The sequence below is a fragment of the Cynoglossus semilaevis genome, chromosome 2, assembly GCF_000523025.1.
Source record: "Cynoglossus semilaevis isolate Cse_v1.0 chromosome 2, Cse_v1.0, whole genome shotgun sequence".
NCBI classification, from domain to species: domain Eukaryota; kingdom Metazoa; phylum Chordata; class Actinopteri; order Pleuronectiformes; family Cynoglossidae; genus Cynoglossus; species Cynoglossus semilaevis.
The window spans coordinates 14,219,922-14,230,241 of NC_024308.1; the positions used below are offsets into that span (position 1 = coordinate 14,219,922).

The 10,320-nt window shown below is 45.1% G+C and overlaps 1 protein-coding gene across 1 annotated transcript; it reads left to right on the forward strand.

Moving 5' to 3' along the window:
• The first annotated feature begins 1,157 nt into the window (after window positions 1-1,157).
• Window positions 1,158-4,522, forward strand: mafaa (MAF bZIP transcription factor Aa). Its single transcript, XM_008338539.3, has one exon. It carries the CDS (start codon window positions 2,061-2,063, stop codon window positions 3,006-3,008), a length of 948 nt encoding a protein of 315 aa, XP_008336761.1. The 5' UTR covers window positions 1,158-2,060; the 3' UTR covers window positions 3,009-4,522.
• The last annotated feature ends 5,798 nt before the right edge of the window (window positions 4,523-10,320 follow it).

The following is a 10,320-nucleotide window of genomic DNA, read 5'->3' on the forward strand; positions in this document are numbered from 1 at the left end:
TACAAAACACTAGCAAACCCAGGCGCACGAAGCAGGACCATCTTGAGCGCACATTTTATTTTTTTGCGTTAAAAAACTCGTGAGCAATTCATTTGGATTAAATTTTAAGCAATGCGTTTACCGGGATTTCAGTGTCGCTAAAAGATTTTAACCACCAACACTGATGACTGTGATACGATACACCTGCCACAATTTTAAGTAGTTTTACATCTTTTTAAATCTAATTTATCAAAAGTAAAAGTGTGATATCTAATATCTAATAGACACTAAATATATAAAGTATTTTTAAGTGTAAAGTTAAGGTAACATTTTTTAACGACTTGATCCACGTTTGTCTAAAATGTGAGGCATAGTCCTGCTGTATGACTGAAAATCTGTGTGAAAACAAACGCGCGCACTGAGTTTCTCTAAAAGAACCACTGTGGCTCGCGTTTTACAACTCTCCCCGCTGCAGTAGCACCTGCTCGATCACTAGAGGGGGTAAATCTGCTGCAGCACCTGTGCTTCCTTCTACTCCGCTCGCTTCGGCTTCAATCGGATCCTTTCGGCTGTCCCTATCGCCACAGGGGAGGATTTTCCTCTTTTCTCAGCCCCCTCCTCTGTTCTTGGAGAATCTCCTCCCATTGGCCCGTTGCACCTCAATGTGGGAGGGTCGCCGGGGTGGGGGCAACGCTGGGTTTATAAGTGCTGATTTGCGTCCTGGACTTCAGTGTCACTGCGTGGCTGCACTGTGAAGCTGTGGAAACAAAGTGAAGGCCGTTAGAGAGAGAGAGAGAGAGAGAGAGAGAGAGAGAGAGAGAGAGAGAGAGAGAGAGAGAGAGAGAGAGAGAGAGAGAGAGAGAGAGAGAGAGAGAGAGAGAGAGAGAGAGAGAGAGAGAGAGAGAGAGAGAGAGAGAGAGAGAGAGAGAGAGAGAGAGAGAGAGAGAGAGAGAGAGAGAGAGAGAGAGAGAGAGAGAGAGAGAGAGAGAGAGAGAGAGAGAGAGAGAGAGAGAGAGAGAGAGAGAGAGAGAGAGAGAGAGAGAGAGAGAGAGAGAGAGAGAGAGAGAGAGAGAGAGAGAGAGAGAGAGAGAGAGAGAGAGAGAGAGAGAGAGAGAGAGAGAGAGAGAGAGAGAGAGAGAGAGAGAGAGAGAGAGAGAGAGAGAGAGAGAGAGAGAGAGAGAGAGAGAGAGGGAGAGAGACAAGTGGAGTTTATCACCTATTGCATAATAACACGTAAACACAGTCAGGTGAGGAGCGCGGCCCGCCGAGGGCGACAGGACTGTGCAAGGGGCCGAATCTGTAAAAATCCAGTCCTTCGACCGACACCGAGGACGGGTCTCTGCAGACGTGAAGCTGGAAATCAGCGAGACCTCTGCGTGTGAAACTTTGAAAACTTTCTCCACGTGTGCATCTCGCTTCGGGATTCCTCGGGACTTTTGGCACGCTTTTACGCGCAGCTGCCCGGCGCTCCAGCGGAGGCAGCAGACCAACCAGAGAGAGACTGTGAGAGAAACTTTGGATCCGGGCCGTGCTGCAGCTGTGACTCCGCTCGGCTCGTCCTGCCTGGGACTTCACCCTAAAGTTGTAAACAGCCGTGGTCTGATGAGAGTTTCTCTCAGAGACCGAGCAGCAGCGACTGCTTGGGTCGAGCAGAGACCGGAGGCACAGTAAATCACAAGAAAAGGCGAGTGAGCTGCAGAGGTGAAGCGAGGACGAGACAGGTTGGTGTGACCGAATTCACCGGACTCGAGTTTCACGTTCAACTCTTGGTATTAAAGCGTGCATTTGACCTGGGATAAGTTGTCAACAAGAACAGTGAGCGAAGACGCACTGGCAGCTGGACAAGTTCATTTACGTGCACACGTATATTCACGCCACTATATATAGAAGTTGTCTTAGGGACGAGCAGCCTTAATAAGTTTCTCCACCCTCCCGTCGGCCCCGCTGCAGCTCTACGCACCGGGCGCGTACCCGACTATAAATACACCACACGGGCTTTTTGTCCTCTTCGCAATCTGTATCCCAGAGCGCTGCCCGCCGTCGGTTTGGCTGTGAGGGCAGGAGTCGTCGCATGGACTGACATGGCCACCGACCTCGCCATGAGCGCAGAGCTGCCCAACAGCCCTCTGGCCATAGAGTACGTCAACGACTTCGATCTGATGAAGTTTGAGGTGAAGAAGGAGCCTCCGGAGGCCGACCGCTACTGCCACCGCCTCCCGTCGGGCTCCCTCTCCTCCACGCCCATCAGCACACCCTGCTCCTCAGTGCCTTCGTCGCCCAGCTTCTGCGCACCAAGCCCGGGCGCGCAGCCCAACCAGAGCTTGGGCTCCAGCGGGGTCAACGGGGGTACCGGGGGCGGGAACAGCAACAACAGCAGCGGCAACAACAATCACAGCAACGTCGGCAAACCTCAGCTGGAGGACCTGTACTGGATCCCCAGCTACCAGCACCACATCAACCCGGAGGCGCTCAACCTGACTCCGGAGGACGCGGTGGAGGCCCTCATCGGGAACGCGCACCACCATCACCACCACCACCAGTCCTACGAGGGCTTCCGCGGGCAGCAGTACGTCGGCGAGGACCTGTCTTCGGCCTCCGCGGCGCACCACCACCAGGCGCATCACCACCATCACCACCACCACCACGGCCACCACGTCCGTCTGGAAGACCGCTTCTCCGACGAGCAGCTGGTCAGCATGACGGTGCGGGAGTTAAACCGGCAGCTGCGGGGCTTCAGCAAAGAGGAAGTGATCCGTCTGAAGCAGAAGAGGCGCACCCTGAAGAACAGAGGCTACGCGCAGTCCTGCCGCTTCAAGCGCGTCCAGCAGCGGCACATGTTGGAGACAGAGAAGTGCACGCTTCAGAGCCAGGTGGAGCAGCTGAAGCAGGACGTGGCGCGTCTGGTCAAGGAGAGGGATCTTTATAAGGAAAAGTACGAGAAGCTTGCCAGCCGGACCTACAGTTCCGGCGGTGCCGCCAACACCAGAGACCCGTCCGGGAAACAGGCCACCGCCGACTTCTTCATGTGAGAGACTGAAGATTTGTAGCATAGACTGTGAACTGAACTGAACTGTACTGAACTGCACCCTCACCCTGAAAACATGCGTTTCTTTTTTTTTTTTTTTTTTTTGCCTTTTCTGTATTTTGTTTACAGTTTCTCTTTTGACAAAAAGGGACTTTTAACTCACACAACTACACATTTGTCTGTGCACAGAACCAATCCTTGTGCGCACTCGCTGTTAAGTCTTAAAAACATCAACCTCTGTAAAACCATGGGATCAGAAAACCTGACATTATCAAGACCGTCTTAACTCAAATGATTCTCGTCTTAAACCTGGGTGTTAGAGGGTCTTTATTTACATTTTTCTTCTTTTTTTTTATTTCTCTGAAGAGATTGGACTGAAACAGAGGCAGACATAGCAATACACCACCTCTCCTTCCAGCTCCACGGACACACACTCAGTTTGGAGTGGCCCTGTGATGCAGAATAAGACCCCTCCCAATCCCCTCTTTTTCCTCCAATCTTGCAAGTCTTCAAAGTTGTCCCATCCCTCCATTTTTGCAACCCTGCATGCAGGACATGTATGGTATAACCTCCAGCCACAATTCTTCCAGAAAGCATGGCCCATGGTTCTCCTCTCTCCTTCAGCTCCTTTCCTTTCCTCCTTAAATCCCCCCCTCTCCTCTGCCTTTACCAAGGCCTGGGTATGCACCAAAAATCTTACCTCCATTTAAATAAAAATAAAATAATAATAAAAAAAAAAACCAGAAAGAAACACCTCGAAGGACTGAAGCGCAAATATATATATATATATTTAAAAAACCTGCTAAAACATGGATGCATCCTTAACTGCTATTTTCAATCGTTGTTTTTTTATTATTTAAAGACAAAAAAAGAGATTAACTGAGCCAGATTTTAGACTTGTATTTATTTCCACCTGTACATACATACGTAAATAAGGTTTAGAGAAGAGCAGTGGACTGTGTAAACTTTGACCTCTCTCTCTTTCTCTCTCTCTCTCTCTCTTTTTTAAATCTTTCTTTCTGTGGTTGCTCGGATCCTCCAACCATGTCTTAATAATTCAAATAATGTTTGTATGTTACAGCATGCAAATCTGTAAATCTATGGTATCCAGCCCTCTTCCTCCTCCTGCTCATACATGTGTATAATGTCAAAGGCAAAGCTAGAACTGCACTAAAGATGAAGTTTGGATCAGATCAGACTGATGGTTTCTGGGTTTGGCTCGGGTGGACAATGGACTGCATTCGCTGCTAAAAAAAAACAACAAAAACAAAAGAAAAAACAACAACAACTCTATGCACCATCCAGAAAATTCAAACAAAAATTACAGATTTTATTTGTCTTCATTTTTTTTTACTTGGAATATTTGTAGAGGATAAATTCAGGGGCCTGCAGCTTTTATTCTGCAGCCCAGTGTCTTAAAAAGCGAGGATGTTGTCCGTTGTGAGTTAGTCAAGAGGATTAAAAACAAACAGAAAAAAATAAAAATAAATGATGATATATGTGCAATATTGTGCAGAAGTGACCGATGCTCTGTCCACCTGTTGGAAGGAGGACAAGTGCAGAGGGAGACACTGGGAAAAAATGGAAATTCAAACCAAACGCAGGACAAAATAAATAATAATAATAATAATAATTATTATTATTATTATCGCTAACGAAATATATTTGCAAAAGTTTGCTGAAATTATTGCCAGCCATTTCAATTTATTCCGATTTGTTTTTTCGTTTTTTATCGAGGCCTTTTCTCACTCCCTAAAAATTAAAATTTGGCCAAAATCAAACGCAGACAAAGGGGAGAAGAAGACTTCTGCACAGTGCTGTTGATGTATATCTGTAAATATGATTTCTATATTTATTCAGTCCTCAAACGTGTCGACTAAGTGATGAAGAAGATGAAGCTACACAGTGGAACGTTGTTGAGAACCTTGTTTTCATAATGTTTAATAAAAAGTTCTGTCCCAAAACCTTCTGCTCTGCCGCACAAGTTTTTCAGGCATTTCTTTCATTTTTATTTAAATTCATAATTTACTAAAAACGTTTTTAATTTTATTTAAATAAATACATTTATAAAACTGATTTAAAGGCCAAATACACCCGATATTTTCTAAATCAATCTAGTGATAATAATACCAATAATAATGAAATTGAGTGTTATTTATTCATCAATCAAGCAAAAATGAATGAATGTTTATTATTGATTATAATATTAACAAAAAGTTAAAGTCGTAATACCTTATACTCGATGTATTTAAATTGTTAAAATGTACTTTATTGTATTTGTATTTAATCAACGTGTAAAAACGTTTAATTGCATCAGAATATATTGAATAAATTAGACGAATGAATAAAAATTACGATTATTATAATTGTTATTAATAATATTTTAATATGATGATTATCATTACTTGTTGTCGTTGTAATCAGGTGTATCCTTTTTATTAACAGCGGGAAACGGAATCCTTAATTTCCCTCATCATTTGACGGTCGTTAATCATTTCTTATGAATCATTTCTAGTATTTTCTAATATTTGAATATTTTCAACTTGTTACTGATTGCTCCTCGCTTGTTACAGTCGATGACAGAACTTTAATTTCCATTTTCTTTTTGTTTTTAGTCTTTTCGGTTCGTTCACTGTTTGTTCCAGGAAGCCGCATTGAGTGCGGGATGCTGCGGAAGAAACTGCTCCAGTCTTCGGTCACACTTCTCCAGAGTTTTTCGCTGACAGAACCAGAGAAGCAGCGGCGGCGGAGGCCGAGACTGCTGCCGCTGTCAGCGGGCCTGAGCTGGGGACAGTCACCGCAGCGGCCGCTTGAATGGATGGATGGACAGACGGGCGGATGAATGGACGGATGGACGGATGGATGGACGGACCCTTGACTCCTTTCTCCGGGTCAGAAGGTAAATAATCACAGAGTCACCTTCTTTCCGTCTCTCACTGTCATGTGCAGTTTTGCATGATACCCGCCAAGTCCACTCTGCGTGCACGGGAGCGCGCCTTCGCGCTCGCGCCTTGAGCTGCACCGAGTGGATTATTTTTTCTGCTGCTGCTTTTCTCAGGGCAGCAGGGCTGGATATCGGTGCTGAGGGAAGACGATCATCAGGTGTTTCAAAGACTTTCCCCCCTTTTCACATAAACACTGACCTTTTCAGAACCAGTTCCTCTAAGGAGAACCAGAACTTAGTCCTAATGAGACAGGACCTCATCCATCAAGCCGTGTGAAAGTAAGAAAGAAGTTTTCAACAGTTATAGAGTCGAGACATTTTTATTACAGTTTAAGCTCATATTTTACAGAGTCTGACTGATGAATCAGAGCTGATGGACCGGCAGACTTTCAAACTCCTTCATTCATTGGTTCTCTGGACCCACGTGTTCTAATCAAATGGTTATGTTGAAAACATTTTTTTTAATTAATTGGATGTTTTCAAATTTTATTTATTTTTTAATTCAAATGTTTCTTTTTTAACACACACCTGCTGTTCTGTCGAAAACAGTAATGGAATCTACGTTTGGATTCTGACCCACCAATCAAAGACCATCATGTACCAGCTGACATGGTGGTGTAGGATGCTGCCCTCTGCACGTACTTTCTTTCTTTCTTTACTACTAGGAAACATCTACTAGGATATCTGCTGCTGCCTAAAGAAATATTTGAGCAGGTCGAAGAAGGTCTGAATCAACTTACTCTGAAAAATGGAGTTTTGCAAAAATATTTTCTATACACATGAAATACTGCTTTAAGTTTATCTGTGGCAATAATGTTGTTGTTTTCAAGGTTGGATTTTATGCGTTTAATATTGCTGCCCAAGGTCTGGTGGTTAAAGATCTCGGGTTTAAATCCCAGCCACAGCTAAGGTGTAATGTGTTGAGCAAGCATGCACTCCTAGTAGCTCAGTGTTATTGTACCTTCAGTGCATTTCAAAGGAGCTGTTAGTGACCTCTGACCTCAAGGTTGTTTCAATGCAGGTGCTTGTTGATCTGTTTACAAACAATAACCCAGAATTTCTGCTCCTCATACCTCAGGTTTCTAGATGAAAACCTGCACAAATTATTATTTTTAATTAATTGCTTTTTATTAATCCTGAAAGTTAAATTAATTCCCTGTATTGAACTCATCATTAAAACAGCTCAGTGATCAACACTGGGCACAGGGGAGCAGTGAGCTGGACTTTACTGCACCCCCCCCCCCCACCCCCAGAGGGAGAGTTTTTGGCACTGGGTCAAGGCAGCACAGCACTGCAGCGGCTGGGATTGAAACCAGTTGTTGGATCGCAATCCTGATCCTGCATCGAACCCACAAACCTGAGGTTGAGACTCTTATGCTTTACACAGTGAGATTGGGCTTCTCTCCTGCCCATGGACACATCGGCATGCAACTGGAATCAAACTCCATGGAGGCTAATGTTGAGAAGGTGTGTGCCACACTCCTCCACATTTGTAAACGTGAGTGTGTGAAAGAGATGTGATTATTTCCTGCCTCCGTCGCCGCTGTTTCACACGTTTCACTCTGGTAAATACAAACATCCGACACACTCTCATCACCGCCGTCTGATTTGTTTGTATTTTTTATAAATAAATGTATATATTTATGTTTTCTCTCTTGCTCTCTCTCTCCCTCCGACCTGTCAGGACGGTTAATTCTGCCACTGACTGATGGGGTTCTTGGAGGTGGGTGGAGAAGAGAAACAGAGGTTTTACTCAAATTTTAATTTCCTCCTTACATCTCTGTCCTCTCTCCTCCTCCTCCTCCTCACTTCCTCCTCTCCTCTCCTCTCCTCTCCCTCCACCCATCATTCACCTCTTCTACCCTGTTTTTGCTGATTCAGGGGAAACATTGAGCAGTGTGACAGCCGTCACAAGGGTGAGTGTGTGTGTGTGTGTGTGTTTATGCACATACACCTGTTTTTTTTCTCCCTTAATAAATGAGGGCAGCCTCCATCCAAGGCTGCATCAAAAAAGGAGAAGAAGAAGCAAAGAAGGATGGAGAGAAGAGACTGAGAGAGGAGGAGCAGGAGGAGGAGGAAGAAGACAAACAGAGAGGTGCAGTGTGTCTCTGGCGTCTGGAGCTGCTGCTGCTGCTGCCGAGATTCGACACAGTCAGCGTCTCTCCGGCTCAGCTTACCCACTGTGCACGTACGTGCATGCACTCACACACACACGTGCACATTGGAAAGACAGTGCAGACGAACAGTGTGGAGGCTGCTGCTGCTGCTGCTGCTGCTGCTGCCACTGCTGCTGCTGCTGCCACTGCTGCTGCTGCCACTGTTGCTGCTGCTGCCACTGCTGCTGCTGCCACTGTTGCTGCTGCTGCCACTGCTGCTGCTGCTGCCACTGCTGCTGCTGCCACTGTTGCTGCTGCTGCCACTGCTGCTGCTGCCACTGTTGCTGCTGCTGCCACTGCTGCTGCTGCTGCCACTGCTGCTGCTGCTGCCGCTGCTGCCACTGCTGCTGCTAATAGAATAGAGCCGTATCCTTTTAATAAGAGTGATAACGACCTCGGCCTCCACTTCCTTCACCTGTTGTTGTTGTTGTTGTTGTTTTCCTCGTCGTCCAAGTTGCCCTGAAAAAGTGAGACCTACCCTGGGGCCCTGCACACCACACTGTCTCCCCCTGGGGGGGAGCCACAATAACTCACACTCAAAATGCAATTATACAGAGATATTACAGCAGGTGAATAAAGTGCAGCTCAGTAATGTCATAATTCTGTATGGTTTTGGTAAAATGTAGAAAAAAAAGTTATGGTCTAAAAATGGACATTGGCTTTCTAAAAAAGAAACCAAAACCAAAACTTGAAATTAGAGTGAGAGTGAAAATGTAATTCATCAAAAAGACAAAAGACAGAATTTTTGTTTCTTTTTCTCTCATTGACTTTACTCTTTTTGTTGAAATATGTTTTTATATCGATGGCTGCAGCTCACCTTTCGCTGGGAGTTGATCATTTTTCTTTGATTACTCTGTGAACCATGTCAGAGATTAGGGTGCTGAGTAGCGGTCAAAGGTCACTACAGTTTGATCATCCTCTTCATAACCAGCCAGTCACACTGAATAGGAAACAAACGCAGACCGGCAAGTCAGGCTTTTTAGTGAAGAATATAAAAGAATAATACTTCTTCAAAAATTTATTTTTTCTATGATAAAAACACAAATCCAGCCAAAAACCATATTACTGCTAATATGCTAATGTTTCTAAATGATAGCCATAAAAGTAGCTATAAGATCACGTCTGAGAACAGTTGCAGAAAAACTGAAACTGCAGTTGCTTTTGACAGAAAATAACTCAGGGGCAGTTACTAGCCTTTGGTAGATATTCTGCCTGACGATACAATACTTGCATGAGTGCCACTACTGGCCCCCAGGCCATAGTTTGGATATGGTTAGACAAACTGTTTGTATTAATTGCTGTTGCCACTCAGGCCTGTTCATTTTGCACAAAAGCACTCAGCTTGATACAGTAAGTGTTTACACACACACACACACACACACCTGCTCCCCAGGGACGGCTTCAGCTTTTAAAAGTTGTCACCCGCTGCAAAATGTAATCGACGTTTTTGATAAATCACCTGCGTGCTGTTAATGCTCACAGGGTATTAATAATTATTACCCCTGATCTGGTGATTGAGTTAGTGACCCGGGGCCAGGGGCCCCCACAGAGCAGGGAGAGAGACCCCCGCAGAGCCGGGACAGACCGGAAAGCAATTTGGCCCCGGCGACGCCGTATTCAGCCACCGCGACCCCAGAGTGTGTGCCCTGCCTCCACAGGCTCCACGCTGTCTTTACACACACACACACACACACACACTGACACACGGCGTGCTGACTAGGCAAATTTGAACATGCTATCACAGGAAGAAAATATGCCCAAACAGCAAATCCAACCATGTCCCCACAAAACAGTAAACAACCGGGAGAACAAAACAAACTAAGAACGAAGAACACTGAAGTCTGGACCAGAGATTCTGCACAAATATGATAAAAAAACAAAACAAACAAAAGACGATATTTAACTATAAAGTGAAAAAACTCTTCCATAAAGAGAAAATGACCTGGAGATATTTTTCAATTTCTCAGCAGGGCCGCTGTTATCGCAGCTTCTCTCCTGATGAAACGTTACCACAGATGACCTTCTATTTCCTTAAGGTGTAAGGTTCAGTACTCAGTGCCTCTGTACTGTAGTAATATTTGCCAGTATTAGAATCTCCATTCTCCTCCTCATCCACCTTTTCTTCATCCTCCTCTTTGTCCTCCTCCTCCCCCTCTCTCCCCTGATGTCAGTCACGGGGACGATTCACTGAGTCAACCTTTTTAATGAGGGGTCAA